Consider the following 19718-nt stretch of genomic DNA (forward strand, 5'->3'; position numbering starts at 1 on the left):
TGGTAGAGTGGCTAGCCAGCTAGACAGAATTATTGTCTGCGTCTGGTCCCACTCCTTAAATTTTGCTGTTTTTAAGATTTTTAACTTCCCTTTGAAAACAAAAATTAATCACCAGAAAACAACAATAACAGACAAGACCGGATCTCTCAGGCTTGACTGAAGAAAATGAACACTTCCCAATGGGAGTGCTAGTAACAGATCAGTCCTACTCACCAGCAAGTTCCCCCAGTCTTACTTACAGACCTTGGCTGAGAAGTCTCTATCAAAGATCTGATGTGTTTTGTTTATATTAAAAAACCCATTGGTCTAAATAGACTCTAATTTTCTCAGTTCCTGATTGATTGCCTAACATTAGATATGTCAGCGTCCTACTAGGATATAGAAATCTGATATAGAAACACTTTAATAAGAATTGATGACTACAGTCGGAGTTTGGAAAAATGAAAGACTGATTGGTAAAAAGAGAACTGTGAAGAATATGCACAGCACATAGAAGCAGTATGCCCTATCCTTGGCGCTGACACATATACAGCACTCAGGGAGGAGCCTCTGGGTTGAGCTCCAGGCCTTTTCGGAAAGGGTATGGTTGTTGGTCACTGAATGGAAGGAAGTGGCTATGGTTCAATGATGGTAGGACTTCCCAGAAATCTGTCTTACCAGTCACTCTGCTCTGATGCTGCCCGAGGGAAGTGCTGTTGATAAGTATGCACTCCAGGAACCTGATGTGGAGAACACTGCATGTGTTTCTGGAGATGGACCCTGGAAAAGCCACGTCCATACAGAAGTCCATCAAGGGGAGCATCTAGACACTCCCTCCAATGCTTTTTTAATACCCTTCCGATCAAACTTTACAGTCCTGTCTAAAAAATGCCAATTGGCAAAGAAAAGGCATTTCCAGGGCTTAATCCACTTGGACAGAGCAGACATTGGAGGGTGAATTTGGAGCTGAGAGAATAAGTGAACATACATAGAGTCAAACAAGCAATTTTCTATCTCCTGGACAAAGTTGAATGTAAATCCAGAAGGCATCATCTAAGTAAAGCACCTTTAAACTTTGTGTTCTGGGCTGCAGAGATGTCTCAGTGGTGAAGAGCTCTTCCAAGAGGTTTGAGTTCAATTCCCAGCAACCACATGGTGGCTCACAGCCATCTATAATGTGATCTGATGCCCTCTTCTGGCATGCAGGTATACATACAGATAGAGCAATCATATACACGTAAATAAATAAATAAATAAATATAAAAAAAACCCCACAAAGCTTTTGTGATCCAGGTTAGAACCTACTTAAGAATCTCATTCCCAGTGCTCTAAAGTACTGTTATCTGGGCGTGGTGGTGCATACTTGTAATTCCAGGGAGGCAGAGGTATACGATATAGCAACCAGCCAGAACAATAATTCTTTTGAGCTCTGGACAGATAGATGAGAATTTTATTTTACTTTTTTCTTCTGTACATCTTGTTTTTAGAATAGAAAATCACCACAAGTTAATAGTTTCTTTCAGCATATACATTTCTAAGCTTTGGAGTTACAAACTTAGTAAATAGGAACAAATAGGCTAGAATTTTATTAAAATCATGCTTATTTTATTTGGGATTTGTCTATTAATATAAAACAAGTTATTTGGTATTTTTTTAAATTTATTTTTATTTTTTTTACTATTAATTACACTTTATTCATTTTGTATTCCCCCATAAGCCCCTCCCTCCTCCCCTCCTGATCCCACCCTCCCTCCCCCTTCTTCATGCATGCCCCTCCCCAAGTCCACTGATAGGGGAGGTCCTCTTCTCCTTCCTTCTGATCTTAGTCTATCAGATCACCTCAGGAGTGGCTGCATTGTCATCTTCTGTGGCCTGGTAAGGCTGCTCCCCCCTCAGGGGGAGGTGATCAAAGAGCAGGCCAATCAGATTATGTCAGAGGCAGTCCCTCTTCCCTTTACTATGTAACCCACTGGGACACTGAACTATCATGTGCTACATCTGTGCAGGGGTTCTAGGTTATCTCCATGAATAGTCCTTGGTTGGAGTATGAGTCTCTGGGGAGTTCCCTGTGTTCAAATTTTCTGGTTCTGTTGCTCTCCTTGTGTAGTTCCCGTCCTCTCCAGCTCTTACTATTTCCCACTTCTTACATAAGATTCCATGCACTCTGCCCAACAGTTGGCCATAAGTCTCAGCGTTTGCTTTGATTGTCTGCAGGGCAGAGGCTTTCAGAGGCCCTCTGTGGCAGGTTCCTAGGTTGTTTCCTGTTTTCTTCATCTTCTGATATCTAGCCTCTTTGCCTTTCAGGATGAGGATTGAGCATTTTAGTCAGGGTCCTCTCTCTTGCTTAGTTTCTTTAGATGTACAGTTTTTAGTAGGTGTATACTATGTTATATCTATATGAGTGAGTATATACCATGTGTGTCTTTCTGCTTCTGTGACAGCTCACTCAGGATGATCTTTTCTAGGTCCCACCATTTACCTACAAATTTCATGATTTCCTTATTTTTCATTGTGGAGTAATACTCCATTGTGTAGATGTACCACAATTTCTGCATCCATTCTTAAGTTGAGGGGCATCTGGGCTGTTTCCAGCTTCTGGCTATTACAAATAAAGCTGCTACAAACATGGTTGAGCAAATGTCCTTTTTGTGTACTTGAGCCTCTTTTGGATATAGCCCAGGAGTGGTATGGCTGGATCTTGGGGAAGCGCTATTCCTAGTTGTCTGAGAAAGCTCCAGATTGCTTTCCAGAGTGTTTGTACAAGTTTACATTCCCACCAGCAGTGGAGGAGGGTTCCCCTTTCTCCACAACCTCTCCAGCATGTGTTGTCACTTGAGTTTTTCATCTTGGCCATTCTGATGGGTGTAAAGTGAAATCTCAGGGTCGTTTTGATTTGCATTTCCCTAATGGCTAATGAGGTTGAGCATTTCTTTAAGTGTTTCTCTGCCATTCGATATTCCTCTACAGAGAATTCTCTGTTTAGCTCTGTTCCCCATTTTTTAATTGGATTACTTGGTTTGCTGCTTTTTAGCTTCTTTAGTTCTTTATATATTCTGGATATTAGTCCTTTATCAGATAGAGGGTTGGTGAAGATTCTTTCCCAATCTGTAGGCAGTCATTTTGTTTTGATGACGGTATCCTTTGATTTACAGAAGCTTTTCAGCTTCATGAGGTCCCATTTATTGATTGTTGCTCTTAGAGCCTGTGCTGTTGGTGTTCTGTTCAGGAAGTTGTCTCCTGTGCCGTTATTTGGTATTTTAATGGCAAGACTTGAGCTCATAAAGGAAACTATACAAACAGCTTAAAAATTATTATTATTTATTATTTTTTTGTTTTTGAGACATGGTCTTTTTAGGTAGCTCTGATTGCCCTGAAACTTCCTACATACATGGTTTACAAAGAGCTCTTAAAAATTGTTCCTTTTAATATTTGATAGGGAAATTTACTATTTAGGATATTGACATATTTTCTCTCTCTCTCTCTGTAAAATAACCCTGACTCCAATTGATATTTGATGCTACCTCTGTATGGGCATGGGCAATCTACTAGCAGCCATGTTTCCAAAGGAGAGTGAATCTTTCAGCTGCTGTGAACTCACAGTAATTTCTGTATTAGTATTAGGCCCTCATGGGGAAAGAAAAGGCAAGAAACACGAGAAAAGGACAGAAAGAAACTGAAGAAAAGGAAAAGATTTCTCCATTGTTAAGAAACACACAGAGATCTCGGTGTGTCCTTAATCTCAGTCCTTTCTAGGCAGAGGCAGGTGGATCTGATTCCAGACCAGCCTCATCTACAGATTGAGTTTCGGGACAGCCAGGGCTACACAGAGAAACGTTGTCTCTAAAAACAAAAACGACAACATAAAGAAATGCATAAACAAAATTATATGAGTGAATGAGATGGAAAACCAAATAAACACATATAATTTAAAAGTATAATAAGGGCTGACAGGAATGCACAGTGGGTAAATGTGCAAGCCTGGCCACCTGAGTTTGAATTCAAGGACCTGCACTTGAAGGAGGGAGCTGACCTCTGAAAGTTGTTTTCCAGGCTCCATATGGTGCTCGTGCACACATGTACATGTGCACATACCATACACAACACACATACATACCAACACACACAGATACAGACACACACATACACACACATACATGCACACACATAACACACACATACATGCACACACATAACACACAAATACATATACACAAATAACACATACACTGTTTAAGATAACTAAGAATATAGAAAAGTAAAAAAAATGCTAACATAACATACAAAGAAAACAGGAGTCACGGTAGTAAACAAAAATGAGGTGACAGAGCTGCTGTCTGGCTCCTTGAAGACTGGAACTCTAGCAGTACTCAGCAGTGGGGGAGGTCGGCTGCCCTTGTGGACACTTGTTGGTGTGGTTTAGCCTCTGCTGAGTCTGTCTGCAGCATCTGTGTCCACCTGCCCTCTCCCTTTCTCTCTGTCTCTTCCTCTCTCTCTCCCTCTGCCCCTCCCCCTCCTTTTTTAGATAGGGTTTCTCTGTGTAGTCTTGCTTGTCCTGAAACTCTCTTTGTAGACCAGGCTGGCCTTAAATTCAGAGATTTGCCTGCCTGTTCCTCCCTGAGTGCTGGGATTAAAGGTGTGCACCCCCACGTCTAGGTTGAAGAGATCTCTTATGGTTACTAAGTGCAGGGCCATCTTTCTTTTCTCCTCTTGACTACATTTCCTGCCACTTGCACCTTTTGGTTTCTTAGCGTGTGACCCTTCTGTTCTCCCAAAACTTCCTGGCCCTTCCTCTGCCCAGGGCTATGGCAGTCTACACGGGCCCTCCCTTCTCTGTGCTTATTCCCCTTCTCAGACATCAAGGTAGCTCACGCTCTCTCTCTCTCTCAATCTTTTATTACATTTTCTTGTGTGTGTACCTGTGTGCAGTGTAGAGGTCAGAGAACCCATTGTTTCAAGACTGTTCTGTTCTTTTATCAGTGTGGGTTCTGGTTTGATCTCAGGTCCTCAGGCTTGGCAACAAGTGCCTTTACCTGCTAAGCCATGTTATTGGCCCAGTAGCTCAGTTTTTAATATATTGCCTCACAAGAGTGTACCAGGCTGCTGCCCTTTGAGCTGTGTACATTGACAAAATTGTATTTCTCCACACTCCACATCCATCTGCCTGAGGAATCACAGGATCACTGAATCCACACCATGGGCTTGTCTCTGCACTTTCAGGCACTCTTTTACATTCTCTGGGCACTATAGATGTTTTTGACCTGTTTTTCTCTCTTGAGAATGTTTTCTGTATTCTGGCGCCCTCTCTCACTGCTCACAGGGATGGAGCTTCTGGCCACTGTAGGACCTGGAACCATTGGCTGCTCCCTCCATGTAACTTGTATGGTGTTGGGCATTTGACCCAGTGTCTGTAGCATGCCGAGCTCCACCTCCCATTTCTAACCCCGAGACAGGGTTTCTCTGTGTAGCCATGGCTGTCCTAGACTCGCTTTGTAGACCAGGCTGGCCTCAAACTTAGCAATCCACCTGCCTCTGCCTCCCAGTGCTGGATTACAGGCATGCACCACCACACACAGCTGAGAAATGTACTTGTTAATGTAAAAACTCGCCTAGTGTATATGTAATTGCCTGCTCAAGTCCCATCTCCCGACCATCACTTGGAGAGGTAGATACATGTAGTTTATAAAAGATAGTGACAGACTTAGCCTATTAATTGTTTCATATGATAGCTTTCTATCTCAGGCTAGACTTTTAAAATAAGTTTATAATCCCAATCTTCCAGATTCTATAATTTTATAACTCATTATTTCTTCTTAAAATCATGAATTGTTTAAGCTGGATATGGGGTCTAAAGAGATGGTTCAGTAGCTGAGAGTACTTACTGTTCTTCTAGAAGACCCATATCAGTCAATTAACAGCTGCCCCTGACTTCAGCTCCAAGGGACTCAAACACCATCTTCTGGCCTGCACAGACACACATGTTCACATACGTGTACACACATGCACATGCATACTTTCATACGTGCACATATGCAAACATGTAAAAAACTAAATCTTTAAATTGGACTTGATGGTGCACACCTGTAATCCCTACACTGGGGGAGTTGAAGGGTTGGGCTCTCAAGTTTGGAGTACGGTATCAAAACAAAGAGGAAGCAACAGAAATTGTGTATAATTAAATTATCTATGAACCACTCCCCACTTGAAATTATACATATTCCTCCAATATACAGGTAACTAAAGGTTGACCATTACTTATCTGAAAAGTCTGTGGTAGAGCAATTGAGAATACCAGCTTTTCTAGCTTATTTGCATCTACACATCTATTCTAGACATGAAATTTTATACATACCTCGTGGCCATGGTTGAGGTGGTGATAGGCCCCATCCCCAGGCAGTCTGTGGTTGGGACTGGTGGAGCCTCTCATAGCAGGCCTTAACAAAATGCTTATAATCCATTTCGTATCTGCTGAAATAGAGGACTTACAGTGTATCTAGTTGTGCAGAGAAGATACTCTCATTTCTTCCTTTTTTTTTTTTTGTCGTTGAAGCTCTGTGGTTAAAACAAACAAACATGATACAGCTTTAAAAAACTATGCAGATAAGTTTATTGGAAAAGAGACAGAAGATTTGGCAGTTGGTGGGATTGAAGGTGTAAGTTTTAGGAGCTTTTGGTAAATTACTGTGGAGCATGGGGACATGTGCTTTTTGGAATTATTAATTTTGTAGTTGCATAACATTTCTTTTCCTGACCATGCTAAGATAACCAAAGTATAAAAAAATAAACCGTATGTTTCACTACTAGCCTATTTTTTTTTTCTTTTGTATAGCCATCAGATCAAGTCGTTACAATACAGTAACACAGGAGACATGATTCTTGTTGTTTCTGGAAGCTCACAGGCCAAGGTGATCGACAGAGATGGTTTTGAAGTAATGGAATGTATAAAAGGAGACCAGTATATTGTGGACATGGCCAACACCAAGGTAAGCAGTAAATGGTATTTTAATGAGTTTTAATTCGGCACCCCCTTTTCTCTTTCCTCCAATTTTCCTTTCTCCTTCCCTTCCTAGTCCCTCCTCACTCCATTTTCTCAGTTTTTCCTTCTCTTTTCTCATTCTCCATCCCTTATTTACTCTCTTCCCCTCCTCCCTTTTCTTCCCTCTTACAGTTCTTTCCCTCTCCCTCCTCTTGCTTCACCTTCCTTCCCTTCTTTCTTGCCTCCCTCTCCTTCTCCTCTTCCTCCTTTATACTTGGCCTGCCTCAGCTTTCTGACTGTGGGGTTACAGTATCCTATCATATCAGGTCAGCACACTCATATCTAATTAATTAATTAACTTTATTCTCTGTGTATTGGTATGAAGAAGTCAGAATCCCTGGAATGGTTCAATCTCTGTGAGGCCCCATTGGTCCAGGTTAGTTTGTAGGTCTCTTGTGGTGTCCTTGGCCCCTCCGGTTCCCTCAATTCTTCCTTTAGTTCTTCCACAAAACTCCCCAAGCTCAACCTATTGTTTGACTGTTGGTCTCTGCATCTGTTTCCATTACCTGCTGGATGAAGCCTCTCAGAAGACGATTATGCTTGGCTCTTATCTGGAAGCATAGCAGACTGTCATTAATAGGGGATTGATTGGCTGTCCCCCATGTGGTGGGTCTCTAGTTTGGCCAGTCATTGGTTTGTCATTCTCTCAATCTATGCTCCATCTTTATCTCTACATTTCTTGTAGGTAGGATAAATTTTGATTTGAAGATTTTATGGAGGGGTTGGTGTCCCCTTCCCTCTACTGGAGGTTCCATTGGGTGTATTTCTTTAAGTTAGAGAATATTTCCCTGTTGCTTTCAACAGTTCAGCACATGTTGTGTTTGGTGTTCACATGGGACTTCTTGGCCTTGAGCCTAGAAATGTCTGACTGTTAAGCCAATATAATTCAATAAATCAGAACTTCTTAACCAATAAACATTTTATGGACTTAAATTTAAAGGTGTTTTAGTAGGTTTTTAATAAGTGAATACTTACTGAAACAGTCATATAATCTCATCATTAATTTTCTTTTATAAATTCATCCAAGGTCTCACTCCTTTCCACCATTGCCTTCAGTTCCACTCAACAGAAAAGCAAATTTGTGCCATTTGTTTCTTGATTATATAACTAAATTGAAGAGGGCTGGTTCAGGGGATCCCAAAATGTTTGAACCTTTTAGGAGAAGATTTTTTTTTTTCCACAAGTGGACTTCCATTGTGGGAAGTAGAAGAGTTCTAAGAACCGTAGGGGAAGAATGTTTTATAAACTCTATTTATTTTTGCTTTATTTTTTTTGTATTGTCCTCTTATATGCTAGCTGAGCTATCGAAGGAATTGTAATTATTTTTAAATACACAGGCAGTCATCATGATGTCTAGCCATTCCAAATAATTACCCTATTACTTGGAGAGCAAATACATTAGTCACATCTTTTTAGTAGTAAATTCTTTTCCCTAAGATGTAAAAATTTTAATATTTATTAAAATAACTGTGAATTCTAGGTATATTTTTATTTCCTTAAGCAGTTTAAATTAATGTTTTTCTTTTCTTTCTGTGATGCTGGTGATAGAATTCAGAGTTTGTACATGCTAGGTAAGCATTTCACCTCAAGCTGTAGCACTATCCACAACTTACTATTTTACTCATAGTTAAGACTATTTTTTAAAATGGTTTTTCTTTCTCTCTATCTTTTTTTTTTTTTTTTTCTTTGTTTAGCCTTGGCTGTCCTAGAACTAGCTCTGTAGATCAGACCGGCCTCAAACTCATGGAGATCTGCCTGTCTCTGCCTCCCCAGTGCTGGGATTAAAGACATTTGCCATCACTGCCTGGCTTTAATTGTTTTTTTAAGGCAGAGTTTCTCTGTATAGCCTTTGCTGTCTTTTCTAGACTAGCCTGGCACTGAACTCTGAGATTTGCTAGGGCAAGGGTCAAAGATGTGCACCACTAGTGCCTGGCGAAACTCTTAAAAAATACACGCAATGATTTGATATATGTTGTGCTTCTTTTCATTTTGTGAGTCAAAGCTTTTTACTTAACAGAAATTCTTTAGTGCTAGATTCTAACTTTGTGATGTGTCTGTATCATTCTGGGGACTTGGGGTTACTTTCTTACATTCTGGTGAAACAGTGTTCTAGTGTTTTTTGTTTCCTACTTTTCCTGTTCTATTATTCTCTGTTTCTTCAGGGACTCATTGCTAATTTTTTCTTTTTCTTTCTTTCTTTCTTTTTTTTTTTTTGAGGGGGAAGGGAAGGAGCGGGAGGGGATGGGAGGGGCTTTCTGGAGCTCAACCAGGCTGGCCTCAAACTCATAGAGATCTGCCTGTCTCTTTGCCCACCATGTACTAGGGTTAAAGATAGGCACCACCAGGCCCAGTACCCATGGGCACCTTGATTTATTTTAATTTATTTTAAAAGTTTTACTGCTTGCGTATATATCTGTGCACCGTGTGTGTGCCTGGTGTCCACAGAGGCCAGAAGAGGGCATCAGATCCCCTGGACTGGAGTCACAGACTCCAGTTGATAAGTATCCATGTAGGTGCCGGAGCTAGAACCCATCAAGTGACTCTTAACTGTTGAGCCATCTTGCCAGTGTTCCCTCCAATCCCCATGGCCACTTTTCATAAGGGATTCCTTTTAGAAATCAAGCTCTTGGTACTAGATGTACTCTTTTTTTCTGGTTTGTCATTTCTCTTATATGAAGAAGACGAACAAAACAAAATATATTAAAAACTTTGAATTCATATAGATGGATCTGATTTTAATCAAATCTTAGTTCAGTATTTATAATTCACTTCTCCGGCACTGAGAAGTTGGCTCTCAACATCATAAATATACTTATTCATCTGTTATACATAGAACATAGTTTTGGAATTGCTGCATCGATAGCTTTTGTTGTAGGGAGAGTTTTCAGTGTTTCCCAGGGTCTTCATTTCTCTTCACTGTCGATATGAACTCTAGAGTGTAAAGGATTATACTCTAAGGTATATGGCACAGGACTGTAGGAAAGAAAGCTTACATTTGTTGCATTAATCTGAACAGTTGAACACTAAAAATTGATTCCTAAAGCCTGGTATGGTGGTGTATTTCTATAATTCCAGCTATTTGAGAGGTTGAGATGGCAGGATTGTGAGTTTAGCCAGTCTAGTAAACACAACCAGGGTGCTTTTCAAAAAACAGACAGACAGACAAAGAGACAGACAGGTGTATATTGGGATTCCTGGCAAAATGATTCTGTGTGGGGTAGAGCTTACGTGAAGGCGTGTTTATTGATGATTTTGCAAAACGAATCAAAAGCTGGAAGTGCTGAATCTTGGTCCATCGCTGAAGATGTTTCTAAGCAGAGGTGCTGCTGCTTTCTTCTTGTTGCTGCTGTGAAAATCCGAGAGAAAAGCTTTGTTAAAACACTAGGCTGGAGTGTTTGACTTTTATTCTATCTAGGTGGGAAACAATTCTAACAAATTACTTCCGAATGTCTGATTGGGAGAAAAACAGCAAAGGTGTGGCTGTGTATGCTTGAGAGATGAGAAGATTAGAGTACTCAGTGATACAGAGAGTTCTTTGATGATGTTTCAATCAAATCAGGTAATGTCTAGAAAATTCAAGATATTGATCCTCAGCTGTGTCAACATGAAGTATGGATAAGATTGTTTTGTAAAAATTTGTTAGTGTAACTTTTGTCTGATGCAACATGAGATATATTCTTGAAAATACACACAGCAAGGAACGAACATTTATTCTAATAGCTAAGAGTGGTATCCCCTTCCCCCATGGATAAACAGCAAAGAAATGAGAACCCGAGTCCGGAAACCACAAGGAACATCGATTCTGCCAATACTTGACTGTGCTTGGAAGCAGATTCTTCTTCATAGCTCCAAGAAAGGAATGTAATCCTCTTGGAATCCTTTCTTCAATTTGTGAAACACTCGATGAGTCCAGCTACATTGTGAAATACAAAGTAATAAATGAGGGGCTCCTATAAGCCCCTAAATTTGTGGCATATGTTACACAGCAACTGAAAACTAATACAATTCTGCAAATAAACAAAAAACCAAACCCAAATGCAAACATAGTAAGTAGTGAGAAAGATCTTTGAAGAAGTGGTAGGGATTGTGATCCAGTTAAAAGGAAAGATTAGCACTGAAGGTGAGGAGAGAATATTTTTATCTTAATAATGGAAAGGATAGAAATGAGTTCATCTGAAATTAAGCTTACACATAGTAGCCTTAGCTTAGAAATGGCCTGTGCCACCATACAGGCAGAGCAATCTTCTCTGTTTGTGTTGGAATATATTTGGCTGGCCTTTCAGTAGGATGATAAAGACTTAGACTTATGGGGCTGGCAAGATGGCTCATTTTGTCAAGTGCTTCTAGGCAAGCGTGAGGATCTGAATTCGAATCCCAAGCACCCGTATAAAAGCCAGGTATAGCAACACTTGCTTCAAGTCTCAGTGCTGGGGAAGCAGAGACAGGCAGATTCCTGGAGTTTACTGGGTAGACATTCTTGTCGAATTGTTGAGTTTCAGGTTCAGTAAGGCCCTGTCTTAAAAGATGAGGTGGACAGCAACTGAGGATGACACCTAATACTGACTTTTGGCTTTCATATACATGCATGCATACATATATACACATGTGTACACGCTCAGAGGAACACATGCACTCATACGTGTGCAACCGTCCCCCCCTCCCGAATTGCTGTTGTTGATGTGAGACAAAAATTACTAGATGAGCTGGGGTGCAGTAAAGGCTACAAAACATAAATTTGCAGAGGTGATCATTCTGTATATTCACACAGTAGTTTTATATATCTATATACTACATGTATATGTTTTATATGTCTCTGTATATATATATGTGTATATGACATATATATATATAAGTATGTATATAGTGCGGTACATTGTACTGGGTTCCATAGGGAATTTTTATATAGATATATTGTTACTTTGAACATACTCTCTCCATCTTCTTTATCTTCTCCATCTTCTCTCTCCCCATTATTATTATTTTTTTAAAGGAATGACATTGCATTTATTTCCTAAAACTGCCAGGTTTCAGCAGATACCCTATGTACAAGTAGTATTTGCAGATGTGACCAAAGGTGGTAAGGCAGCCCTGGTTTCTAGGATGCGTCACTGATTTTTACTCACCAAACTGCTTCTCTACAAAAAATAGAATTACAGATGAATTATGTTGTCTTAAAATTGTGCCTTATGTTACCATCAACCCCCTAAACTTTAGTCTGTTGCATAATACTCAGTACTGGCAGTGCAGCCGTTAGAATCAATGTAGATTACTTCATCAGGAGCCTCTATTCTTAATTTATTACAATTGATTCAACAGAAACTGCAGACACAGGTAAATCCACTTTATTTTGGCCATATAAGTTCAGATTCTAATCTTCCAAAACTTTTGTCTAAAGGAATTGTGAAGATTCTCTCTTTTTTTTTTTTTTGCATTATTTATTTATTTATTTATTTATTAGTTACATTTTATTAACTCTGTATCCCAGCTGTCTCCTGCTTCCTCATTCCCTCCTAAACCCTACCTCCCTCCCTTATCTCCTCCCTGCCCCTTTCCAAGTCCACTGATTGGGGAGGACCTCCTCCTCTTCCATCTGACCCTATTTTATCAGGTATCTTCAGGACTGGCTGCAAAGTCCTCCTCTGTGGCCTAGCAGGGCTGCTCCTCCTTTGGCTCTCTCCCCATTATTTCTGTTTGTTTCCCTGATATGATATTCTTGAGTTTTATTTGGTATTCTGGGTTTGATTGAGGGGTAGTGGGATAAAAGTTAGTCCTTTATTGTAGGCACAGCAAAAGAGAACACTCAAGATTACACTGAGACATGACTGATATTTAGGATATAGAAAATACAAAAGTCAAATTGGAAGACAGGTAGTTTTGTAGATGATAAGTGGACGATCTAGAACTTATCACATATATGATGAGAATGTTTGTCAAATAGATAAATAAATATTAAAAGTTCATGGTTTCAGAAGAGGAGCCACTTCTGGTAACCACAGAATGAGCCATAGTTAGTCCTGCTGGAATATCTTAGGTCACTAGAGTGGTGTAAGCCAAAGAAGGGTGATTTTCTCTGTGATGCACTCAAAATGGGTGTTTATGTCTCTCAGATGTTTGACGGTCAAGGGCTTTAGAGCATTGGATTCATGGAAGGAAATGACTGTGATTGATTTACAAGGGTTGGTCTTTGGCACAAGGGATGATCTTGTGCCAAATCTAGCCTCCATCCTGTTTTGTAACTAGGATTTTTGTTTGTTTTCAAGACAGGGTTTCCCTATGTAGCCTTGGCTGTCCTGGACTCACTTTGTAGACCAGGCTGGCCTTGAATTCGCAGAGATCCACCTGCCTCTGCTTTCTTGAGTGCTGGGATTTCAGGCATGCACCACCATTTCCTGTTGGTAACTAGGATTTTTATTGGAAGACAGCTTTGTCTATTTATTATTTCCTGTAGTTCCTTTTGTGTTCCAGTAGTAGAGAAGTTGTATGAGAGAAGGTAGGCTAAACAGCCTAGAATACTTATTGTCTGACTCTTTAGAGAAAAAGCATTCCAACTTCCAACGGAAGCTCTAAACACACCCAACAAAACACTCTCACACAGATTTCATTTGTGGTGATTACTAAGACTGACAGACTGTGCTTAAGATATTCAGGGTAAATTGACAGTATCTTCCTTGCTGAATTTCTTTTCTTTATGGGAGCGAGCTGTTAGTTTACTGTGCCAATCACAGGGATGCTTTTATTTTGTGGATCCTGAGGCTCCCATTATTCTCTGACAACAAGTGATACTTTAGCAAGGAGTTCCTTATGGTTTTACCGTTTAAGAAGCCACAAGAGTGACTAGATTAGTATAGATCAGTCTGATGGGCATGTGTTTATTGTGTGTGTATGTACATGTGTGTGTGTTGAGTGTGTGTGTGTAGGTGATACAATATATAGTATTGGTCATGGATATGAGCATTCTCTGTGCAATGTAGAGCACATCATGAGAGACAAGAAGTTGCCTACCTAATTCTTTCTTGCCTCTCGCAAGACCTATTGTTTTGATAAAGAGGGGAAGACAAAAGCTAACTCATTTGATAAAAGGTGTTTTAGTGTTAATGGTTCTTTAATAGGTGTCACTTTAAATATTTTCCACCAATATTAGCTGTGGTACTTCTGAATTTATTCAGATCCAGTTAAGAATCCTTAGTTGAACTTCATTTTGTTATGACTAATTTCGGTCTCTGTTTGAACACAGGAACACTTAACATTCTCATTGCCTTTGTCATGCTTCTGTCTTTACAAACAAGAAATAACATTTACAGTCTTTGGAGGTTTTTCAATGTAATGTATTTATTTGTGTTCTTGTTCTGACTACTCAACAGCTAAGGTGTTCCCTTTGTTAACTTCTGGATGACATTTTCTCTTAGTTCATTTATTTTTTAAATATTCTAAGATGTTATATCAACTCTAATCAACAATTATCAGGGTTTTTTTTTGGGGGGGGGTTTACTCTGCTTTGAATACCTAGATGGATTGGGTAAGCTGTTGGGTTGCTGTTTGAACATGAAGAGGTAATTTACAAGTGTGAAATGGTTAAGTAGGAGCTGCCTGTAGAATCCCTGAGTCTGGGAGTGGGGGATGTTAAACTTGGAGCTCAGTGGATAGTAAACCCACAATCTGTGCGTCAGATTGTGACATCAGGCAGATCTCTGCGTGCATCAAGCCAGTCCAGCCTTTTCATAATTGTGATACAGCGTTGTCTACAAAGTTCACACTCAGAATCTGCACAATTGAGCAGAAAAATAAATCACAAAAAACCCTTCCTCAAAGTGGTTTTATGTTGGGTCACATTCATGACTTCCTGAATCCAGTAGAATGGAAGTGTGGAGTAATGTGCCAGATTGGGAAGGCCAAGGCAGTTTAGCATCTAAGTTCGCAAAGGCCGGCTAGAGTTTTCCCTTCATTGTAATTCACAAGCTATTTCTGGCCCAAAGTTAGATATTTAATGGGAGCAAATTTGACCAGATACTTGGTAACTGCAAGTCACTAAATTTTTTTTCCAAATATTTGGCAGATTATTTTCATTTTAGAAAGATTAATTGGATCCTTGATGAGCCTATATATTTGAATGAACTTATCACTTAATTATTGTTTCTTAGTTTCTTAGTAGAGTTTAAGTCACTCATGTATTCCCGCCATCTGTCCTTTTCTTATCCAGTGATCTGTCAGTTGTTACTGTATTGTAACTTGATTAATATATAGATTAATTAGCATAGCTAGCAGTTGATTTGCCTCCTGAAACACCGTTTCTTGAGCAGCAATGCACCGATTTGGTTTTCTTCCTGCTTCACTGAATATCCTTTTCATTCTTTTTCAGTTCAAGTTCTAAATTTTGGGATGTCCTTGGTTTATTGTTGGTGCCTGTCTAGTATTTATTTGTTTTTTTCTGACTGCTCTCATCTAGTCAGTGAGGTCTAATTACCCTGTGTTGACACTGATGTCTTGGAGACTACAACTTTTCCCTTGTCTTCTCCTGATTGACAGACTCAGCTGGATGTATAATAGGCTTCCACACTAACAGCAAAAAAGGAAACAAAGGTTTGTTTTTTAATAGATCTATGCCTTCTGCAGTTTTTATTATCTCAGACACAGCACCATCATTTAATAGCTGCTGAAGCAAAACAAAAAATTAAAACTCTCTAAGTTCTACTTGACCTTGACTTTTTCCCCTCTTATCCTACTGGGGGATCATTGACTGACAAGGAAGTTATGTGAACAAAGTTATAAGCATTTGCATGTAGACTCTGGATGACCCCGTTTTGATGTCATAGCCTCTCTAGTAGTTAGGGATGTTGATTTTCTGGTTTTAGCCACTATAATAGGTTGGTGGATTTCGTTTGTATTGCCAGTTGGACATTTTTAATGACCAATGATACTGAGCATCTCTTTGTCATTCTTACTGTGTGTGTGTGCACGTGCACACGCATGGACCTGTGTGTGAACACTCTCATGTAGGCATGCATGGAGGCCAAAAGTTTGATTTGGAGAACATCTTCTTCAATCGCTTCTCCACCTTATTTTTTGAGGCAAGGTTTCTCGAAGCCCAAGGTTAGACTTGAGTTTCCTCCACAGCCCTTTCTGGCACTGTGAACACTAGCCAGCAGGGTGGGGCTTTCCAGCTCAGTCCTTTCTTTATTTCTGTATCCTGTACCGAGTGTGTGATGTCTTTAGTGATAACCTCTTACCATTTAGTTCTGGTGGGCAGCTGAGAGCAATGGCCACAGCCTGTATTCTTCTGGGACCTCTGAGGCCTCTCCACAGGCCTCTGTTTTTCTTGGGTCCTGAGGGCCAAGCCTAGGTCCTTGTGCTTCCCTGACTAAGCTAACACCCAGTGGCACTCAGTGCCTTTTTTCTTTTAAACTTCTTTGGAATTATTTGAATACTTTTCAAATTCTGTTCCTATCTGCTGGCTTTAAATGTTCTTTTCAGATTTATATATTTTATTTTATGTGTATGAGTGTTTTGCCTGCATGTATGTATGTGTACCACGTATGTTTCTAGTGCCTTGGAGGTTTCCTGGAATTGGAGTTATGGATAGTTGTGAGCCCCTATATAGGTGCTTAGAACCAAACCCAGGTCCTTTGTAAGAGTGATGAGTGCCCATAACCACTGAACCATCTCTCCAGCCCCATTGGCTGGCCTTTTTTTTTTTTTTAACTTATTCTTGTATAGTTGTTGGTAAGGGGTAACTATAGGTTATATTCAGTTCATTTACATACTCAGAATAATCCCTTTATTTATGGTACATTGTACCTACATCTACTTTTTTATTGGATAACCAAATTTCACAGATGCTCAAGTTGTTCAAATAAAATGGCATGTGTAGACTGAAGATAAAGCTCAGTGGATGAGTACTTAGCATGCAGAGGGGTGAGGGGTGAAGGGTTAGGGGTGAGGTGAGAGGGTAGGTGTTGCCTTGGGTTCAATTGTCATCACTGCTAATGCCTCCAAAGAAAATTGGTAACTGGTGAAAATGTTTTAGATAATTGGGACATTGTCAGCAGGGCTGTTTCCAACTGGAATGTAGGCTGGCCCCAGGCCCAAGAACTGTCAGCTGCCTAATCATGGCATTAGCACAGCCCATGAGACAAGGCAGATTACAGGAGGAGACTTTGCCATACTTGATTATATACTGTGTATAGATGAAGGCAGCCTGAGAAATTTGGATATTAAAAGTAATCAATTTAAAAACTACAAAGCTGAAAATTGAGCTACTAGGGAGCTGTGAACCACAGAAACAATTCACCATTGATGATCCAATGATTCCCAACTTCAAGCTTTTGTACCAGCAATGCCTCGGGTGCTGCAAGGCCTTCCTAGAGAAGATTCACTAGCTGGTCCAACCTACTGTCATCTGGCAACTCATCCAACAGTGCTGTGCCCAGGGTGTTGGTGATCCTTAGTCAGTGCCTCACCTGTCCTTCTGCCGACTTACTGAACATCTCAGAAGTACTTGAAGATGCAAATGAAGTGTGTTTTCAGAAAAATGTTTGAATAAGCCAGGTGCAGCAGCACATGCCTGTAATCCCAGCACTCAGGAAGGCCAACACAGGTGGATCTCTGAATTTGAGGCCAGGCTATACAAAGAAACCCTGTCTCAAAAACCCAACCAACCAACCAACCAACCAACCAACCAACCAACCAACCAACCAACCAACAAAAGCTTTGAATAAGAAAAAAGAAAGAAAGAAAAGAAGTTCTGGTTTAAACTAGAGCTTTGCTACAAAGGTGATTCATCTTTCCCCACTTTATCCCAGCCTCCCACCCAGACCCAGCAGCCTTGTCTGAACCAGGAGAGCCATGCCTTTTTGTGCTGGCTTACTCTTGTCAGTGGCAGTGTCCCCAAAGCCTAAGCTTGGATATATAGAAGGTAAAAATCAAAATCACCCCAGAGACTTAATACCTTACTTATTTTTAAAAAGATTTATATTCCATACTCATTCGGCCTTTTTCTCTTATCTGTTATTCAGATAGCCACTCACTGTGATGTCTTCAGTGGTTTTTGTTATTGGATTAAGAATAGGGCAGGGTGTATTCTACCTAAGTGGAAATGGAGCTAACTATCTTCTAATACACTGTAGCTCTTTGATCAACTGAGGAGCTAGGGTTTCAGTACCCTTTCTCTATTTTGTATATAATAAGAATGTTGCTAGGGGAATTGATGGAATGGGGGTGGATTTGATTAAAATATATCTTTGCATGTATGAAATTCCAAAACAACAAAAAAACAGCTGTGAGATATATATTTGATAAAGTTTTTCTCATTCATTTAATCAGTGATTTATGCTTTTAGTTATTTCTTTGACATGTTTTTGTTTTTCTGAATTTCTGTTAGCCACCAGGGATGATTTGAATGTACAGTGATATACAACTCATGGAAATGTTAGGAAGGCTTAATAGGATGAGTTGGGAAAAAATAAATTAAAAATATACAGTGCCTCAACATGTTGCCCATTGTTTAAGCCTTGAGATTGTGCTTAGGAACATGGAATTAGTTATTCTTCTTTTTAAATGAGTTAAAATATACTAAGGAGATATAAAAAATAAATACTGAAAGGGCTAGTGTGCTCCAGTTCATGCGAGTATACAGAAAAAATGACCCAATGCTATATGCGATAGATCATAATCTTTCTTTTTCCCCAATTCCTCCCAGATTCTTCCTACTTCCATATCCATCCAACTTTTTACACCTGCTTTCTCAGAAAAGAAACAAACAAAAAATAAGATTTAAAAAAACTAAACAAAAAATGCACATAGAAAAAAAAAAAAAACCAAAAAAACAAAACCCTGAATCTGTTTTGTGCTGACCAACTACTCCTGTGCATGGGGCCTGCCCTAGAGTGGGGTTGATATACCCAGTGACTGTTGGACAACACTGATTTATCCTTTCCCAGCAGGTATCAATTCCAAATAGCTTTTTGGCTAAGGGTGGGACTTTTTGTCCTCTTCCCCTTCTCAATGATGGGATTTTGTCTGGCTTGACCTTGTACAGGTCTTGTTCATACTGCTATAATCTCTGTGAGTTTATATGTGTACCAGCCTGTTGTGTCTGGAAGACACTGTTTCCTTGGCAACCACTTCCTCTGGCTTGCACAGTCTTTCTACCTTCAGTTCTACACAGATCCCAGAGCCTTGAGTGGAGCGGTTTGATAAAGACACCCATGTAGGGCTGAGTGCTCCAAAGTGTCCCTCTACACATTGCAGTTGTGAGTCTCTATGACAATTATCATATACTGCAAGAAGATGCTTCTCTCATGAGGGACAAGCATTGCAGTGGTCTGAGTCCAGCCTAGTGTCAGGTTATGTGTAAATAACACTGTGTCCTTATTTCATCATGTGAGTACATGATGTCTATGTGTACCGTAGAAATGATAGGAACTTTGATTACTTGTATAAGGTCCTGTAGATCATATTTTTCCTCTATAAAGTTTTTCTTCTTTGTAATTACTGAATAATTTGCAGAGAAAGAATATGTGATCCTGTAAATATCATGTTCATTTTCAACTTTTTTCCTCTACAGAATTTTCCATTTATTGGTGATAATTGCCTGAAAAAATGATTTCTGTGATGAAATCTTTTTTTTTTTGCAAAGTCATTTTATATCTATCAATTAACATCGTATTATAAGGAGATGAGTAAAAAAGATCTTTCCCTCTTTCCATCCTCC

General features: G+C 39.7%; 1 protein-coding gene across 2 annotated transcripts in view; it reads left to right on the forward strand.

Moving 5' to 3' along the window:
• Positions 1 to 19718, forward strand: part of Wdr70 (WD repeat domain 70) — a 218935-nt gene that overhangs the window by 55769 nt on the left and 143448 nt on the right. For both annotated transcript variants that reach the window (XM_060380497.1, XM_060380498.1), the window contains one exon: positions 6806 to 6959. In XM_060380497.1, coding sequence (XP_060236480.1) covers positions 6806 to 6959 — 154 coding nt within the window. The remainder of the gene's footprint in view (positions 1 to 6805; positions 6960 to 19718) is intronic.

Source organism: Meriones unguiculatus, chromosome 3 (genome assembly GCF_030254825.1).
Source record: "Meriones unguiculatus strain TT.TT164.6M chromosome 3, Bangor_MerUng_6.1, whole genome shotgun sequence".
In the NCBI taxonomy this organism is placed as follows: Eukaryota; Metazoa; Chordata; class Mammalia; order Rodentia; family Muridae; genus Meriones; species Meriones unguiculatus.